The 18,140-nt window shown below is 50.2% G+C and overlaps 3 protein-coding genes across 13 annotated transcripts; 2 read left to right on the forward strand and 1 right to left on the reverse strand.

The window, feature by feature from the left end:
• The first annotated feature begins 237 nt into the window (after positions 1–237).
• On the forward strand, positions 238–5,858 carry SDR39U1 (short chain dehydrogenase/reductase family 39U member 1). Of its 6 annotated transcripts, none has more exons than XM_053593564.1 (6): positions 238–289; positions 591–697; positions 773–855; positions 1,208–1,329; positions 2,060–2,203; positions 3,253–3,506. In XM_053593564.1, exons 1-6 carry the CDS (start codon positions 274–276, stop codon positions 3,504–3,506), a joined length of 726 nt encoding a protein of 241 aa, XP_053449539.1. In that variant the 5' UTR covers positions 238–273. The 6 variants fall into 6 exon arrangements, with proteins under 6 accessions (XP_053449539.1, XP_053449537.1, XP_053449536.1 ...); XM_053593561.1 differs by having other exon boundaries at positions 244–289; positions 2,483–5,852; XM_053593562.1 differs by lacking the exon at positions 2,060–2,203 and having other exon boundaries at positions 241–289; positions 2,483–5,858.
• Positions 5,859–5,871: 13 nt separating this feature from the next.
• On the reverse strand, positions 5,872–12,822 carry KHNYN (KH and NYN domain containing). 6 transcript variants are annotated; one of them, XM_053593557.1, is made up of 8 exons: positions 12,705–12,822; positions 11,728–11,945; positions 10,090–11,207; positions 9,835–9,965; positions 9,657–9,753; positions 6,995–7,102; positions 6,686–6,787; positions 5,872–6,124 (listed from the first exon to the last, which is right to left on the reverse strand). In XM_053593557.1, exons 2-8 carry the CDS (start codon positions 11,926–11,928, stop codon positions 5,875–5,877), a joined length of 2,007 nt encoding a protein of 668 aa, XP_053449532.1. In that variant the 5' UTR covers positions 11,929–11,945; positions 12,705–12,822; the 3' UTR covers positions 5,872–5,874. The 6 variants fall into 6 exon arrangements, 5 of the variants coding, with proteins under 5 accessions (XP_053449532.1, XP_053449533.1, XP_053449535.1 ...); XM_053593558.1 differs by having other exon boundaries at positions 12,615–12,748; XM_053593560.1 differs by having other exon boundaries at positions 11,728–12,085; positions 12,705–12,746.
• A 115-nt stretch (positions 12,823–12,937) lies between these two features.
• Positions 12,938–15,144, forward strand: CBLN3 (cerebellin 3 precursor). The gene is made up of 3 exons (XM_053593568.1): positions 12,938–13,890; positions 14,202–14,321; positions 14,615–15,144. Exons 1-3 carry the CDS (start codon positions 13,591–13,593, stop codon positions 14,810–14,812), a joined length of 618 nt encoding a protein of 205 aa, XP_053449543.1. The 5' UTR covers positions 12,938–13,590; the 3' UTR covers positions 14,813–15,144.
• The last annotated feature ends 2,996 nt before the right edge of the window (positions 15,145–18,140 follow it).

Genomic DNA, 18,140 nt, shown 5'->3' on the forward strand with positions numbered 1-18,140 from the left:
AAATACATAGCCTTAGAATCAGTGGTTCTCAACCTTCCTAATGCCGCGATGTATTTTCATTGTTAAAAAGAGGTCGCAACCCACAGGTTGAGAACCGCTGTATTATATGGCTATTAATCCTTCTAAGTCTCAGGGCTAGGTACGTCCAGTCTCAACCTGTCGGCCCCCAATAAGAGCACGCTTCCCAGAATACGCATGCTCAGAGACGTCCCAATCGCGCGGGAGGTGGGGCGCGCTTTAAGGCTAGCGCATGCGCGTTAGGTCCTGGCCGCTATGCGAGTGCTCGTGGGTGAGGGAGCGCTGAGAGAGTTGGGGGCGAGTTTAGCCTGACTTTGAGGGCTGGTATGCCGTTGCCAGGAGGACACTGTCTCCTGCTCAGGCAGCCTGGCCTTGACCTCCTATCCCGAGAAGCCGAACCTCCCTAACTCCTGTGACCTGTGTCACCTCTGCTTCTCCGGGAGGGAAAGAGGAGGAGGGCGGAAGTCTGACGTCAGATGGGATGGCAGCCGAGCAGAGGGTGACGAGCGGGAACTGAAAGCGCGCCCCTCCCCGCCTTCCGGGAACATAAACAATTTGTGTTTTCCGATCAGGTGGTGGGACGGGCTTCATTGGGACAGCCCTAACCCAGCTGCTAAAAGCCAAGGGCCACGAAGTGACACTGGTCTCCCGACAGCCTGCGCCGGGCCGGATCACGTGGGTATGTCTGTCCTCTGGAGGCCTGGTGGGAGGCGGCGCAGGGCTGGCAGGGGACACCCTGTGCTTTTTCTGACAGGATGAGCTCGCTCTGTCGGGTCTGCCTAGCTGTGATGCCGCAGTCAACCTGGCCGGGGAGAACATCCTCAACCCTCTCCGAAGGTCAGTCCGGGCCCTAAAGTTGGTATCCTCCAGAGCAGAGCGAGAGAGGGTCGGACTCCGACAAGAACTTGCAAGCAATTGGATAATGGAGGTGTCCATTGAAAACTAAGTCAATATCCCAGACTACTCATTCTGCCCGCTGCACCCCCATTTGCCTCTCCCTGGTCAGCCAGTTGACAGAAGTCCTCCCATACAACTCGGGACATACCATTCCCTCTACAGGAGACATGTACTGTTTGTCTTGAGACACAGTTCAGGGTTTTACTAGGAATGGGTATGGAACAGTCCCCAAGGAGAGAGGGAGGGATATGTGCATGGATGTATTTGTGGTAATTTTTTCCATGTACTGTAGGTGGAATGAAGCCTTCCAAAAAGAGGTTCTCAGCAGCCGCCTGGAGACCACCCAAATGCTAGCTAAAGCCATCACCAAGGCCCCACATCCCCCCCGGGCCTGGATCTTAGTCACAGGTGTAGGTATGCCCCCAGATTAGCCAGGGGGAGGGTGGGGGTGCCCAGTGAGAGGATAGCTCAGGCCCTCACCCCAGAACACTGGTCTTTTCCAGACATAATAACTTCCCAGGCCCTTGAGCCATGCATGTTTCTCCTAACGTTTGGACACTTTCACTGAGAAATGGAGACCCTAAGAGAAAGAGGGAGCAGTGGCACCACTGCTCCTCGTGCCAGGGAAAAATCCATCTACTCCCAAGTTCCTTGCTTCTCACACTGCAGTTCTTTGGGAATAGAGTTCCTGATTGTTCTATGTCACCTTTAGGACCACATAATTGCAAACAATTATGTGCACACTGGTCACTTTTTGAAGTACTTTATATCACATCGTTTAATCCTCACAACAACCCTATGAGGTAGGTGCTATTATTCCCATTACCAAAATGTGAATTTCCATACAGAGAGATTATGTAATCTGCCTAAAGTCACTGGGTTAATAAATGGCAGAGCTAAGATTAAAACTCAGGCAGCCTGGCACCCAAGTTCCTGTTTTTAACCACTACACTCCAGCAGCCTTTAAGTTTAGCCCTGCAGCCAAAGGAACAGATCAGGTTATGGAGCTCAAGGGGAAAATATTCATGGTTCTGTCTTCACACGGGGAGATGTAAAGAGGGTGAGGCCAACGAGAGAGCTTCCACTGCAAAGAGCCAGGCAGAACCAAGAACACCAGGACAAATGCCTGCTATTCTCCCGGCAGCTTACTACCAGCCCAGCCTGACAGCAGAATATGATGAAGACAGCTCAGGAGGGGATTTTGACTTTTTCTCCAAACTTGTAACCAAATGGGAAGCTGCAGCCAGGCTTCCTGGAGATTCTACACGGCAGGTGGTGGTGCGCTCCGGTGAGAACCAGGGGCCTGGGTACCAGGAGGTGTTAGAACATCTTCTCTGGGTTGGGGGAGTGGCAGGATCAGGGGAGCTGAACCTACAGAGTGTAAGAGGATGCCACTCTTCTGGCCAACCTACAGACAGGAGAATAGAAGTCCCAAAGAAAGCCATATCTGACCCATACCCTTCCACTTAGCTGAATCAGCGGGTGGAGAGGGGAATCTGAGAAAGTGGGAGTAGGGCTGCTTGAAGACTCAGGAGCCTCTCTGTACCATCTCTCTTGCCTGCTCTAGGGGTTGTGCTGGGCCGTGGGGGTGGTGCCATTGGCCACATGCTGCTCCCCTTCCGCCTGGGCCTAGGGGGCCCCATCGGCACAGGCCACCAATTCTTCCCCTGGATTCACATCAGAGACCTGGCAGGAATTCTGACCTATGCCCTTGAAGCAAACCACGTGCAGGGGGTCCTGAATGGAGTGGCTCCAGCCTCCACCACTACAAATGCTGCATTTGCCCAAGCCTTGGGTGCTGCCTTGGGCCGCCCAGCCTTCCTCCCTGTTCCTAGTACTGTGGTACAAGCTGTCTTTGGGCGAGAGCGTGCCATCATGTTGCTGGAAGGCCAGAAGGTGATCCCACGGCGGACACTGGCCACAGGCTACCAGTATTCCTTTCCAGAGTTAGGGGCTGCCTTGAAGGAAGTCATAGCCTAGGTAAGGAAGCACATGGCAAAGGGCCTGAGTCCTGTCGCTCAACAGAAGCTTCTTGGTTAGACACTGTAGATAGGCTCAGCTACTCCTGTGTGTGTGAGATCTGAAGCCATCTCATTCTTGGGGATTCCTCCTTCCCATTGTTTTGTTGTTCCATCTTACTTAGCTGAGACTGTCCAGTCTCAAGGCCATAATCTCTTCAGGTTGGGGCTTTAACCTCTTTGACTTCTTGTAAAAGGATTTCCAGGCTTGCTGTCCATTGCTGCCCTGCTTCACCTTTATACTGTGTAGAGAATGCTCTGCAGCTTAAGCAATAAAGATGAATGATCTCACTAACCTCAGCTAATCTCTTTGATGTAGATTCTCCTGGAATTAATTTCAAGGAATGTCACCCTAGACGATTCTTTCCCCTACATAGGATTTTGAAAGTTGTAATGGGCAACCTATCTACTCACCATCTTCCCTTCTTGGTCTCTCTGTTGCCAAAAGAGCTGGTCACAAATACGGGGTATGAGGTCATGATAAAGGTAATGATTAAGAGATTCACATTGTGTGTATGTATCAAAACATCACATGTACCCTATAAAGATGTATCTATTATATACCCACAATAATTAAAACTTTAAAAAGACAAGAGAAAATGATCCATTTCTAGTGGGGTCTGTAATATCCCTGCATGCCTGTCACAGGGTGCCATTAGAATGCCAGCAGAGGAAGAGATGAGGCCCAGGTGTAAGTCATCCTTTAGTCTGTGTCACCAAATGGCAGTAAATCAATAAAGCAATCACATGGTATTCAGTGGTCCCAGTTTTTCAAGCTGCAGCAGGACAAAGCCAACATCCCTGTTATAAGAAGCCTCGGACTTGCCTCTCATCTTACTACAGGACTTCAAGCAGACACAGGGCCATATAGCCACTTCAGTTGACCAGAGCCTTTAGCACAGAAGGGGAGAAGATAGCTCTGGCCTACTGCACATCCTTCATCACTGAAAGTGAAAAGGGCAATCCAGAACTATAAACCCTATCAGGGAAAAAAAGTCAACAGTAAGTTGTGATTATCTGTCATACATTGACCAGAAGTAGTTCTCCTAACCCCAGTTCAGGCCATATTGACCAACCTTCTTTCTTCTCAGGGGACTGTGTTTCTGAGTCATTGTTATTCCCTAACCAGGCTATCTCCAACACAGCTGCCTCCATCCCAGGTCAATACAGTCTAGTGGTACAAATCACCAACAGGGGCAGAGGTGAAGACACTAGGACCCAGGGACCCTCTCCATTGTCATTCTGCTCCTTATGCACAATTCAACTCCATGCCACTTAGGAAGGCAGAAGTCAGAGCCTGAAAAGGATCCTGTCCCAGGACTCCCTGCAGGGCCAAGATAGAACAAAACCCAAAGGCACCTGTTCTGCTTTCTTTACCTCATATTAGTCTTGAGGGAGATGACTGGCTCTGTATTTTTCCTGGTGGAATAACTGACCTCAAAGGTAAAAGTGATATAAAAGCATATTTTGGCTGCACTAAAGGAAGAACTGATTATTAATACTGTCCACATAGGCAATATGCTACCTTGGAGGCAGTAAATTCCTAGGTACAGGAATCAAGCAGACACAGGGCCATGCCTATAGGAATCAGGGTGGAGAAAGCATCTCATGATGTGATAGCAGAATTGGTCTGGTGGCCAGTCACATGCCTTCCAACGATGACTGTAGTTTTCATTTTCCAGATTGGATTATCTAAAACAGCGGTTCTCGACCTATGGGTTGCGACCCACAGGAACTGTATCAAAGGGCCACCACTTTAGGAAGGTTGAGAACCACTGATCTAAAACCACTTGGTTCAACCTCTATAAGCCCTCCCATCGCCATATACACACAAAGCAGAAGTGCACCTTGCTTTATGCAACATATGTCTTCTGTAGCAAAAATGTTGAGAGCACATTAACATTGTCAATCACAGAGCACAGCTTCAAATAATTTGGTGACTGCTCAGCAAGTGCAACTAACCAGAGACTTTGTGATACATTTGTTAGTCTGTAAACACACCTGAATGCAACAGAAGAGCTGCCATTTACAGGAACCCTGAGAGTATTTTGGTAAAGCAATTACCCCTAATTTGTTTTCTAAATGTAGATTTGGGAGGTTACCCAAAAAGGATGCAGCCATTAAAGGGCATGTTATACTGAGGACACAGTGTTAAAATCTAGGTGTGGGCCCTGGAGACAGGACCCACATCTCTGAGGTTTGAGTTAGGGAGCCTGTATAGCCACAGGCAACCACCTAAGACTTGGTCCAAGTACCTTTTCTCCAGGAAGCTTTCCTGCATGTTCTCATTTCTCCTCCCAAAACGAATTTTTACCCCTGATTTGTAGACAGAAGTAAAGGCCAAGCAGCTCAATCAGGGTCACAGACAAGCGCAACTAAGACCAAAAGCCAAGTCTCCCTCTGCCTTCTTTACCAGCTCACGGCTACCCTCCTGCAATCCAGCCCACATGACACTGTAGCCCTACCAGGGCTCAGCATTCCCTCCACTCTCCCAGGAGCCTAGCCAGCCCTGGGAAGCATCCTGTTTTCTGAACAGCCAGAGGAGCACCAGGAGGAGGAAAGGCTTAGCTTCCTGCCACCTCTCTTCCATCCTACTCTCCTCCCAAATTCAGCCCGTTCCCAGACTTACCCTTTTCAGCAACCCCAGTCCCTAAAGAAACCTATACTAAGACAAAGTTGAGAAGTTAAGACTGAGCAGAACCTCTGGAGAGCTGGCTGAGGTCCTGACTTGATATCAGGTCACTTTATGGACCTATACTCAAAGTGCCCCAGGAAAAAGCATTCTTCACACTCAAATGCTCTTCCTTGGTACTTCCTTACCCAAAGTACCAACTCAGAGTGAGTTTGGGTCAGAATCTGAGCAGCAGAGAGACTCTCACAGCAGGGGCTGAGCTGGGAGAGGCTGGAGTTGATGGGGCTCCAGCCAGGAGGCAGGTGAAGCTCAGAAGTTGAGACTGAGCAGGGCCTCAGATAGTTGGTTAATGTCCCGGCAATATGGCTCCCTCTGCAGGATGAAGTCTACTTTGTGATCCTGACCCCAAAACACCTCCAGCAGCTGGCGCCGGAGCCGTTCTGTCTCCCGGGTCTTCCGAATGCCACCACTGCCTTTTTCCTCTTCTCTCCCCTGCTGCTGTTTAGCATGTTCTGCGAAGCCCTTGGAAGTTTTCTGAGCCTTAGAAGACTGCTGTGTCCTGAAAAGAAACAGAACAAAAAACAATGATGAGCATCCTGGAGGGAAATTAGACCTCAGGGGGCCTCCTGGCTCCTGTCTTGCCTATCCCTGGCTCTGGGGAAGCAATCTTGAAGTTCCCAAAGCTGACCACTGAGTGGCAGCATCAACCCACATATGAAGGGAAGATGGACAGTACCTTTGAAACCAGGAAGGTGAACCCTGCCACTACTGTAAACTAGTTCTAGTCCTAAATTTATCACTTACTTAATGGTCCAGCAGAAGGTGTACTGAATACAACTGGCTATCCATACAAGCAACCACCTTCCAAATAAAACCACCAAAAACACAGATTAAAGGAAACAGGAAGCAGGTGTTTCCCTCCTAGTGCAGAGGTTCTGTTCCAGGATTCCCTGGAAAGCTTTTAAAGGAGACCCCAAGGCAACTCAACCTAATGCCTACTCAACATTCTGTGATGAAGAATTAAGCTGGCCTAAATTGAGGTCACACTTCTACTCAAGTCTACAGGCCTGCAGAGAGAGGGCCAGGGCTAGGGGATGCCTGTTATAGTCTAGGGCGTTACCTTGCTGGCTTCTTTAGGAACTCATCCAGAGTGGGGCCATGTCGCCCCAACGGGTCATCAGGGACCATGAAGAGGTTTCCCACAAACGTAAAGGGCAGCAAGCTAGATGTGGAAAGACAGTGTGTGGTCAAAGCAGGGCACTCACCCACCTCCCACTAGGCTGAGATCAACACCACCAGAAGCTGCTGGCTACCATCCTTCGAGGCAACTTCAAGCTCCTTCCCAGAGTTCTCACCGGTAGACAGGGCAGAGCTGGTTTTAGAGAAAGGTCTGAGTCCGGGCCCTATTTTCAGGGAAGGGCTCCCTCACCGCTCTCTGATGATTGCCATCCACTTCTCAGACTCCTCTGCCAGGTCCCGAAACTGGTCATTGGAGACAATGATCCCATCAGTCTCTTCAGCCAGCTTCACCATGAACCTGTACCAAAACCACAGCAACCATTCTGGGATTCTCCAAAACTCTGACCCCAAAGTGTTACTGACTCCCATGACCCACTTCTGGCGATGAACATCTGCCTCGCCCTCATCTTGCCCCAGGTACAGGTGACTGACTAGACACAGGTGCCATGGGTTACAAAGAAAACAAAGGCAATGCAAGGTGGTCTTCCAATAGCATCTCTTCTACTCACCACAATCTTCACTCAACACTGTTACTGACAGACAGTAAGATCTGGCTCTATCTTCCACCCTGCCCCACCAGTTCCTTACAAGTCCAACATGTTCTTCCTCTGAAAAGCCTTCCACTCTGTTCCCTTCCTTTCCAGTCCCACCATTACCACCTTAGTAATGAATATCTGCACAGCCTCCCGACAAGGGGGTTTCCCTCTAATCATTTGTCACCCTCCATCCTCTCCTTCCCTCCCCCAAGAAAGCATGCTCTTCTCTACCCAAAACTTCCACACTTGCCCTGTATCTGCTGAAGAAAGTCCACAGGCCCAGCCCTGGTAGCTGAGGCCCTTGGGAACCCAGCTTCAAGCCACCCTTCCAGCCTTCTCTCTCCAGCCAAAAACCCTGGCTCTCCAAATATGCCCTGTGCTGTCTGACTTCCATGTTTCTCAAACTATTCCCTCCATCTGGAAGGTGCTTCTCAAACCTTGCTAATGAACAGACTCACCAAGGGAACTTTGGAAAAAAATAGAAGCCTGGTTACTACTTTAGTAATTCTGATTTCACAGGACTGGGGCGGAACTCATGAGGTGATGTATAGTTTTGTTTTTTTTTCTTAAAGCTTTAGAAACAAGGAACCCAAGCCATCCCACATCCTTCTCGATAAAAGAATCATCACAAATCTCTTCCTTCCCATAAAACAGCAGCAAGAGAGTGATTCCCTTCCCTCTGAGGTCTTGTAATGTTTGATTTATAGTTTCTTTTTTTCTTTGAAGTTAAGAACCAGGTCCTTTGCTGAAGAAATCAAAAGCAAATTAAAAAAAAAAAAATCAGGTCTGGTTTCCAGTGTTCCCACCTCCTCCTGTACCTACTGCTAAGTGGGCAGTTGGATTTGAAAGATAGTGTGGCATAGTTTGGGAAATAAATTCAGGAAATGCCATATAAATGTGTATCACATACATATGGTAAACAAAAGGTTCTTTTCTGGTCAAGCAGATTTTACTTTTATCATGTTATATTGTATGTTATTTAGCAGCCTTCATTCAATAGACCTGTACTAGCACCACTGTGCTTATTCACTGCTACTGGGCAAAATTCCCAATTTGTATTGTGTTATCTGCCCACCAGGTCCTACCCAACTGCCCAGATACATATGCCTTTAAAATTCATTAAGACTGACTCATCCTCAGTCTCAATGCTGTTTCAATGCTGGTATGGAAACATGGTTCCTTATCTTGGTAATCTGTGAAATCTAGACATAAAACAGAATAACATTGGGCAAAAGCAAACTGCCTTTTTGTAGAACACCATTTACTTAAGGTGTAAAAGGTATCTGAAAAGACAAAGCATAAAATTACTGTGTTCTAGAAACTAACTTTTAAGAGCTGAATAATGTCCTAAAGAATAAAGAAATTGTAAAATTTCTTTTTTAAAAAATTATTCTAAAAGAAATAGGTTAATCAGCTTGTTGGTTAATTAGCTTTAAAAATCTGACCATCTCCCCATACCACATAAGCATGCTGTGGCAGAAGTGTGCCCTGTGTTTTTCATTCAAGCCATCTGGCATCTTTGAGATCTAATTTGTCTTTTCCAAAGACAGTTATCCACTCTTAATCTGTCTGCACATCTGCAGAATGGAGACAATGCCCTCTGCCACACTTGACGGGGCCACGCAAAGTTAAGCGGGACTGTCACTGTACTTCAGCCTAGCACCTTGCGTGAGGCAGGCCCATACCTTATCTTCTTTAGATATTGACAAGGGGAGGTGAATGAATGGAGGATGACTCTGCTACAAAGAGGTTAATTCATGAAGAGAAATAGCCACAGTCAAAGTCAATGAGTACTACAACTTTGGGGCTCAAATTCAGATGTTCTAATTCTAAGTCCAGTGATCTTTCTACTATACTATGTTTTTTATAGTACTATTATTCTTGGATTGTGTTTCTTCATTTTACTTGTAATTCTGAATGTTTACTGTGGTTTTATCAGAATTTGAGTTCCTTGACATGTTTGGAAAGTCAGGTTATAAGAAGGCAACTATCAATTATTTATGTCACCTCCTTTCCCATTCTTCCATTAATCCAGTATTTTCTAAATAATAAGGCACTAGATAAAAGAGGCATCATTTAGTTTGATGAGTAAAGATTGAATAGTGAATGTGCAAACACAGTTGTCTACGGTCTGTCTCATCTCACCCGTAGGGCAGGTTTACCTACCCAGTCATAAGGGCACACAGGCAAACAAATGGCCTCTTTCCTACTACTGAGGCTTAGAGATAGCAGAACAGTCAGGAGCATTTCTCTCTCCCTCAGTCTCCTACTAGGTCCCTTGAATATTAAGCCTGGGGCCAGGAGAGAAGCCAGTACCTGTCATCATAAGAGGAAATCCTCTTGCCATCCATGACTCGTGAGGGGGTGAGGGAAAGCAGGCTGAGGGAGTATAGCTTTTGTAGGAAGTGACTCTCTAGAAAAAGAACACAACAGGGTTCTCTTCAGGGTGGAGACAGAGCCTACCCCAGGACAGAAAAGACCAGGCGCAACTCACCTCTGACCTTGGAATCCTTACTGAAGCGCCACTGAGGCACAAAGACAGTTATGTCACGGTGGCCACGGTCCCAGAAGTACTGCACAGCAATAGCAATGCCCCGGCTGGAGAAGTAGTGCTGGAGGCCATGCCTGCAGCGGGAAAGGGTCACTCTGGGGGCCCAAGAGAAGGCCTCACAGCCTGGCTGCAGTGCTGGCCCCTCGGCACATGTCCCCATGGTCCTCCCTAGGACCCTTAGCCCCACCGGGTACTCACACCATGGCTACGTTGCTGCCGTCAATGACAATATGGCGAAGATCTGGCTGGCCAGGCACGTTGGCAAGGCAAAGGGTGAAAGGATCCTGTAGTGCCTCCTGGAAACGCTGTGTGCCAGTCACTAAGTTGCTGCCCCGGGTGCCTCGTTTCCATGGAGACCCCCGACCTCGAGCCCCGGCCTGCTGCTTGTCTGCCCTGTCTGCCCTGTCTCCACAGTGCCATGGGGGTTCCGGTGCAGGTGGAGGGCTAGGCACTCTTGGAGGCGAGGCTTGCCCGTTGTGCAGCCGCTGGAGGAGAGAGGCTCCCCGGGGTTGAGCTGCCCTTTGACAGGGGCCATGAGCACCAGGAGGCTGACCCTGGACACAGACACCTCCTCTTTCCTGGGGCACCCTCTCCTTTCCCAGGGCCTTCCCTTTCAGGGGCTCTAACACTCTTGCCTCTTCACCCACTAACTGTGGCCTGAAAGCCACCTCTTTCTCCCAGGCCTCTTCCCTAGGCAGATCCTTCCATCCCAAATCCATCTCCCTGGGCCTGCTCTGTTTCCCTTCCTCCTTCACAGCATAACTGTCTCTCTTCACTGCCCTTGAATCTCCCTGCCCCATAGATCCAGTGTCCAAGGACTCCCTGCCTTCACTCAGGGAAGTTCTGACTTCCTGACACTGAGCACCCAGCATACCTGGGCTCCTCCCCTCCCAAGAGGGAAGTACTTGCAGCCCCTGCTCCCTGGACACCTCCCGCACCAGACTCAACAACTCCTCCTGGACAGCCGAAGGCAGCTGCAGCAGGGCCTCTCTGTGGGCATCTTCCCAGGACTGCAGTAGGGTAGAAAATTCCCTCAGTACCCCAGCAGACTGAGAGGCTCCCAGGGACGGCCCCAACTGAAAATCCCAGCTCAGCCTTTCCACAAGCTCCTCCACCCGGCTCTGAGCCATGACAAATGCCTCAGCAAGGCCACTGATCATCAATGAGCCAGGCACTCCTGGCACCAGGTGGGCTGACGTGCTCCAAGCCAGACAGTCAAGGAAGAAGCCCCGAGCTCCCAGGAAGACACAGTGCAGCTTGGGAGGATAGTGGATTTCATCCTGCAGCTCCGGGCCACAAAGACCCTTCAGGTACTCCTGTCAGGGAAAAGGTCACAAAAAGGAAAGTGCTGGAATCCTAAGTGGCTTGACCATCCCCTGCAGGCTCATTGTTCTTCCCCCAAATTCCAGGATGCCTGGAATATTCATGTGGAAACTGCTGTTTTTCCCATTTTATAGATAAGGCAATTGAGACTCATTACAAAGCTGGTTGGTGGTGGAGCCATATTAAAACCCTGGCCTGACTCCCAAACTTAGCCCAGCCTCCCACCCAGCAGTGAACTCTTTGGTGGAGCCTTGGGTGGGGGGAGATATTATCTCTACTTTCCCAAACAGCACTGAGTGATTTATTCCAAAATTCTGGCAGAACCTGTGCCATCACTGCAGAAATTAGGCCAAAACTCCAAAAAAAGGTAGAGGTGGGAAGTCCTTCAAATCTCAGGTGCATTCTGGCTGCCTGTGAGACAACCAAGAAATGCAGATTCTCCCCAGCCCCTTCCTTCTTCTGCCTTCTGAGGCAGGAGTCCTTGTTCCCTGGAAGCACCGTAGAGGTGGTCACCTTGGCTCTGCTGGCATTTTCTTTGGGGCCCTCCAGCTGCAGCCAGATGTGAGGGTTCTGTGGACAGTCCTTCGGGAGGATGGTCACGCCCACGCGGAAGATGCGCTCCACATGCAGTTGATGCTGCTGCACCTTATCCTCAGCCTCAGCGGACACCGCAAAGCGGTCTGGGGACAGGCAGCCAGCCTCCCAGGTAGGCATGGCTACTTCCCCCAGCCCTGGAAGAGAAGGCCGCTCAGAGCCTCACTGTCCCCTCAATCCAAATCCTGGAGTCCCGGCCTACACCAGCTACCAACAGGTTGCACCTAGTTTCAGTTTTTGTAAACAACCCAGGGAGGTAACATGCAATTGAGTTCATCTGGTGGGTAAAGAGGAAATATGTCAAGATTATTGGGAGGCAGACCTTCTCTCCCGAGAGGAAGTCATAAGTAAACAAGGGGGTCTATCTAGGATGGGAGTTTGGCCTTTGGAAAAATGACCACAGCCGTAAGCAGGAAGTGGGTGGAGGGTGTTCCAGTTCGGTCTGGAGGCCAAAGGGAGAGGACAGGTGACGAAAGTGTCCGTCTCCTAGGTATTTTCCAACCTCCGAATCCTAGACGGCCTCTTAAAAGATAAATTCTCACCAGGGTCTTGCATTGGGCTGTCCTCTGGGGCCCCTTGTCTGCCATTTTCAAGGTTCTAGCCACTCCCCCCCTCCCCCAGCCGTCCGCAGTCCCCCTGGGTCCCGCCGCGAGCCCCACCCAGGGCCCAGGCCCGCCCACAGCCGCCCGTGGCCCGGCCGCTCCCACCGCCGCCCCCTGCCCCCCACTCCGGGCGTGGGGGAGGGGCGCGCCTTCCGCCAGGGCAGCCACCCCCGGTTGCCAGGTTGCGCCGGCTCCTCTCGGTACCTGCTGGGCCCCCAGCTTCGCCCGCGCCTCCTCCCCAAGGGACAAGGGCAAGGGTGCCCGAATTTGGGCGGGCTTTCCCGGGTTTCTCACCCAACGGGGACCTCTCTTCTCCACATCTCAAAATGTTTTTTGAGTCACTTCCTGGCCTGGGGCGGAGTCAGCGGGCTCCTCCCGGGGCTGGGCCTGCACGGGGCCAGGCCCGGGGCCCTGCTGCGCGCTCGCTCCTTCCTCGCGTGCCCGACGGTCCGCGCCGCCACCCGGCGGCCAGACCCCGCGCCCTTCCCCGCCAGTTCCACGTTTATCTCCCCGTCTCTCGGGGCTGTCCCGCGCCCTGCTCAGCTGTTTCCCGGGAAAGAGGAACCACTCATTGAAAGTTGGTCTCCTCAGATAAAGATGCGGAAGACCAAAGAAGGAACATGACTGGCCCAGGGTCACCAGACAGTGGTGCTCATGTCCCAAGCACTTCCCACCAAAACAATCGTGGAGGAAAAAAGACAAGGACACCCCTTTTTTCTAACAAATGGAAAGATGCCGCTGAGAAGGGCGGTTGATTTGGGGGGGGGTCAGTAAAGAGGGGAGGAATGAGGAGGAGGGCTCTCCCCCGGCACAAAGCACACATTCTCACCCTTCACACCCATGTTCTCATCCCCCAGTTCCAACCTTCAGTGCTGTCCTATCCAGACGGCCGCCCTGGATGTAGCCTTCCTGTAGGGCGGCTTCATCTCTCCTCTCCCTCCCAAAGCCCAACTGCTATCACTTCACACTCTGCCAAGGAGGAGGAACTGCAGTGACCACGGGAGTAACTGAGTGGGAGGCAGGCAGAGCGGTGGGACCCAGAGAGGTATGGAGAGAGGGTACTGGGGGGAGGGGTGGACCTAGAGAGGGCTGAGGAGCAGAGTGACCTTGGGGAGAGTTGAGGAAAGAGAAGAGAGGAGCAGAAACGGAGAGGACTTGAGGGTTGCAGAGCCACTCAGCCATGTTGGGAGCAAAACCGCTCTGGATACCAGGTCTCCTACCCAGCCCCAGGCTGCCCTTGGTCCTGGTGCTTCTGGCCTTGGGGTCAGGGTGGGCTCAGGAGGGGTCAGAACCCATCCTGCTGGAGGGTGAGTGCTTGGTGGTCTGTGAGCCTGGCAGAGCTGCCGCAGGAGGGCCTGGGGGAGCAGCCCTGGGAGAGGCACCCCCAGGAAGAGTGGCATTTGCTGCAGTCCGAAGCCACCACCATGAGCCAGCAGGGGAGACGGGCAATGGCACCAGTGGGGCCATCTACTTCGACCAGGTAATCCCCCTACCCCTGTCCAGGGTATCTAGAAGGACCCTGCAAGGACCTGGAACCCACTATCCAAACCCATTTTGCTGTCTTCAGACTTTAAGAAAACAGCTGCCTACACCTTTCCCCAACCTGGCCAGTTGCTCCTCGACCCCACTCACATACACACACACCCTCAGGTTTCTTTTGAATCCATATATTCCTCTTCAATACCACTTGCCATCCCTTCTGCTCGTTACTCGCTGCCCCTGTCCCCAGTCCCAGTGGTATCCCGGCCACAGGCTCCCCTAGCCCTATTCAACAGGATCTGCTTCCCCCAGGTTCTGGTAAATGAAGGTGGTGGCTTTGACCGGGCCTCAGGCTCCTTCGTGGCCCCAGTCCGGGGTGTCTACAGCTTCCGATTCCACGTGGTGAAGGTGTACAACCGCCAAACTGTCCAGGTGATCTGAGCCCTGGGACCCATCCCAGCTCAGGAGAGAGGAGGGGGAATAGTTGGAGCCCAGCTGATCCCTGGGCAGACTCTCCATTGATCTAGGTCCTGGGGGCCAGGAGCAGGGGAAAAACAGACCTGCCTAGCAGAGAGTATAGAGAAGGGTCAGAGTCAATGCTGGCCACCTCTCAGGCCTCCCAGGAAAGTCCATTAAGCCCCAGATTCCCCAGAGCAACCCCTTGGGAAAGTGAGGGTCCTGAGCTAGGGGCTGGGACATGCATACTGACTGGGCTCCTCTCCCAGGTGAGCCTGATGCTGAACACGTGGCCTGTCATCTCAGCCTTTGCCAATGACCCTGATGTGACCCGGGAGGCAGCCACCAGCTCTGTGTTACTGCCCTTGGACCCCGGAGACAGGGTGTCCCTTCGCCTGCGTCGAGGGAATCTGCTGGGTGGCTGGAAATACTCAAGCTTCTCTGGCTTCCTCATCTTCCCTCTCTGAGGGCTCAGGGAATCTAACCTCTGACCACTGCCTTCTGCCCTCTCCTGCCCCAGAAATAGCATCTTCGGGGCAAGAGAGAAGCTCCCTTCAGCTTCCTGTATCCCACTTCCTTGCATGAGACCCTGGGCCGAACGCCCAAGGTTAATAGTAGAGAAGAGTAGTAAAGCTGTGGCATTTCTGGACCTGGCCCTTCCCACCCACCCATAGTTGCCTTCCCAGCCACCTTGCTTCATCAAGGCAAGGTTTGGCAGATAGGGAGGCCTGCACCACTTTGCAATCCCTGTTCCTCCTGTCCCCCACCCCAGCTTCCTGCTCAGTGCTATTTGGGGACAGGTGGCACAGGTGAGCCTGACAGGCCCCCAGATGGGCCCAGATGGACTAGCCTCAGCATACCTGCAGGCTTCTTCCTGTGAGGAGTGCCAGCATCGCAGATCTCCAGATCTCTGCCAACACCATCAGAAACTGAACCAACACCATATGGGGCAGAGCAGGAGGCTCAGCCACCAAGCGGAAGTGTGGGAAGGGCTGGTAAGACAGGAAGGGGGGGATGTGCCTAGCCTGAACATGGTCAATATTCTGGATGTGTATGGGGACAGCCGGCAGGGAGGGACCTTGGCCATACCTCGGCGTGAGGTCCCAGATGGACTCTGACCCTTACCTCCCCATCCGAGACTTGGGTGTGTGTTGTTTGCTCTAGCTGAGAGCAGCGCTGAGAGAGGGTGTATAGAGCTGGAGGTGGGGGTAGAAGGTGACATGGGGACCATGGAACACATCAATGACCATGCACCTTCTTGCTTAGCCACTTCCTGCAACTGCTTCACCTTGGAAGACTGAACTGCTATCACTCCACACTCTGCCACCTCCTTCCTCCCAGCTCTCTCACCCAGTTACTTACACTGTACCTGTCCCAGCCTATTCCACCATCTCCCTTCTTTCTCCTGATCATGCTGTCTATTCTCCTTCATAAGCTTCCTATAATCTGGGATTCTGTGATTTACCACTTCAACTGCTCTCCCGGGTATCATAAACTGTCTCTGTCTCTCATTGGTATGGTACTGTCCCATTGGCCCAGCACAGATGAATCTGTCAATAAGGTAGGTAGAGAATGACAGTCGATGAGACACTACTAAAGAGACAAAATGCCATTAGAGTTTGGATCAAGGCTTATAGGATAGAAGCAGGTATTTATAGATAAAATATGTATAAAAGTATACATTACAGAGAAATTAAAAAGATATAGTAATGTTCAGTTTAATAGGAAGTACCAATGTGAATTTATGATTAAAAAAAAAAAAAAAAAGAATCGGCGCCTGTGGCTCAAGCGGCTAAGGCACCAGCCACATACACCAGAGCTGGCAGGTTCAAATCCAGCCTAGATCTGCCAAACAACAATGACAATTGCAACCAAAAAATAGCCGGGCTTTGTGGCAGGCACCTATGGTCCCAGCTACTTGGGAAGCTGAGGCAAGAGAATCGCTTAAGCCCAGGAGTTTGAGGTTGCTGTGAGCTGTGATGCCACAGCACTCTACCCAGGGTGACAGCTTGAGGCTCTGTCTCAAAAAAAAAAAAAAGGGGTAGGCACATTGGCTCACATCTGTACCCTAAGCACTTTGGAAGGCCAAAGTGGGAGGATCATTTGAGGCCAAGAGTTCAAGACCAGCCTGAGCAATATAGCAAGACCCCCAATTTCTTTTCTTTTTCTTTTCTTTTTTTTTTTTTTTTATTTTTGCAGTTTTGGCCAGGGCCAGGTTTGAAACTGCCACCCCTGGTATATGGGGCCAGCGCCCTACTCCTTGAGCCACAGGCGCCACCCAGCAAGGCCCCCATTTCTTGAAAGAAAGAAAGAAAAATTAGCCAAGTGGTGGGCACTTGTAGTCCCAGCTACTTAAGAGGCTGAAACAGGCAGATCATTTGAATCCAGGAGTTTGAAGTTACAGTGAGCTATTATGATGCCTATGCACTCTAGCCTGGGCAACAGAGCAAAATGTAATCTTGAAAAAGACACATTTTTTTTTCAGATTTTGTCACCAACATAGCATAGAAACATCAGAACAATTTGATATGCATTCTTAGTATCAGGATCTTTGCCCCAAATATTAGTCACCATTAAAAAAAAAAAAACCTGGGGTTCCTTGGATAATACTTGCATGTATGCTGTAAATAACTCTAAGCCTAAAACATGTTGTTAATGATGAAAAGCAAAGACAGGCCAGGCACAGTGGCTCACTCCTATAATCCTAGCACTTTGGGAGGCTGAGGTAGGTGGATCAACTGAGCTCAGGAGTTCAAGACCAACCTGAGCAAAAATGAAACCCTCATCTCTAAAAATAGCCAGGCATTGTGGCGGGTGCCTGTAGTCCCAGCTGCTTGGGAGGCTGAGACAAGAGAATCGCTTGAATACAAAAGTTGGAGGTTGCTGTGAGCAAAGATGCCACAGCACTCTACTGAGGGCGACAAACTGAGACTGTCTCAAAAAGAAAAGATATTTCTTAAATGTACAGTGTAAAGCTGAAAAGACAAAGGACCAATTTGAAGAGGAGCCCACTTGACATGCTTTAACAATTTTATCATCAAAAGGTAAATAATATAGTTAATTGGAACATGTGAATTTTAAAACTCTGGGAATCTATTATGACACATCATGAGAAAAAAGTCACATAGGTGGGGTGCAGTGGCTCATGCTTATAATCCTAGCACTCTGGGAGGCTGAGGCAGGAGGATTGTTTGAGCTCAGGAGTTCGAGATCAGCCTGAACAAAAGTAAGACCCCCATCTCAACTAAAAATAGAAAAATTAGCAGGCATCATGGTGGTCCCCTGTCGTCTCAGCTACTCTGGGGGCTGAGGCAGGAAGATCACTTGAGTCTAGAGGTTTGAGATTACTTATTTTACAGTCTGTGTCCTGAATTGCATATGTAAACTTCCTTCTTCCATGTAACATAACGTTCACAGGTTCCAGGGATTAAGACATGGACGTCTTCAGGATATGTGCCTATCATAGTCTAACTTAAAGATGACATAATGTGGACTGAGAAAAGGCATCCAGTTATAATACACAAAATGCATGGAATAAATATGGGCTTAAACGATTTCCATGACATACAAGGCAAATACCAGCTTAGGTTTTAATCATTTTAGAAGGTAAACAATTCCCTGGTCCCAACCAAGAATTCATTATTTAATAATCCAAAACTTGATCTGCACAGAGATATTATCTTGAAAAATAATGGTCTGACCTGAGATAATGTCCATTTCTTGGGTCTAGAAACTCCTTTTTATAAGGGGTTTAAGTGCAGGTGTCATAAATTTTATGATCCTTCTAATGATACA

Source organism: Nycticebus coucang, chromosome 6 (genome assembly GCF_027406575.1).
Source record: "Nycticebus coucang isolate mNycCou1 chromosome 6, mNycCou1.pri, whole genome shotgun sequence".
Lineage (NCBI taxonomy): Eukaryota > Metazoa > Chordata > Mammalia > Primates > Lorisidae > Nycticebus > Nycticebus coucang.

Bases quoted from the DNA above. Each gene is read 5' to 3' on its own strand.
- SDR39U1 (XM_053593561.1), top strand. The intron at 1,330-2,059 runs GTATGCCCCCAG...TTCTCCCGGCAG, and splicing joins GATCTTAGTCACAGGTGTAG to CTTACTACCAGCCCAGCCTG. The intron at 2,204-2,482 runs GTGAGAACCAGG...TGCCTGCTCTAG, and splicing joins GCAGGTGGTGGTGCGCTCCG to GGGTTGTGCTGGGCCGTGGG.
- KHNYN (XM_053593556.1), bottom strand. The intron at 9,754-9,834 runs GTGAGTTGCGCC...TTCTTTTTCTAG, and splicing joins TAAGGATTCCAAGGTCAGAG to AGAGTCACTTCCTACAAAAG. The intron at 7,103-9,656 runs GTACTGGCTTCT...GTTTTGGTACAG, and splicing joins ATTTCCTCTTATGATGACAG to GTTCATGGTGAAGCTGGCTG.
- CBLN3 (XM_053593568.1), top strand. From the start codon at position 13,591: ATGTTGGGAGCAAAACCGCTCTGGATACCAGGTCTCCTACCCAGCCCC. The intron at 13,891-14,201 runs GTAATCCCCCTA...TGCTTCCCCCAG, and splicing joins GGGCCATCTACTTCGACCAG to GTTCTGGTAAATGAAGGTGG. The intron at 14,322-14,614 runs GTGATCTGAGCC...CTCCTCTCCCAG, and splicing joins ACAACCGCCAAACTGTCCAG to GTGAGCCTGATGCTGAACAC.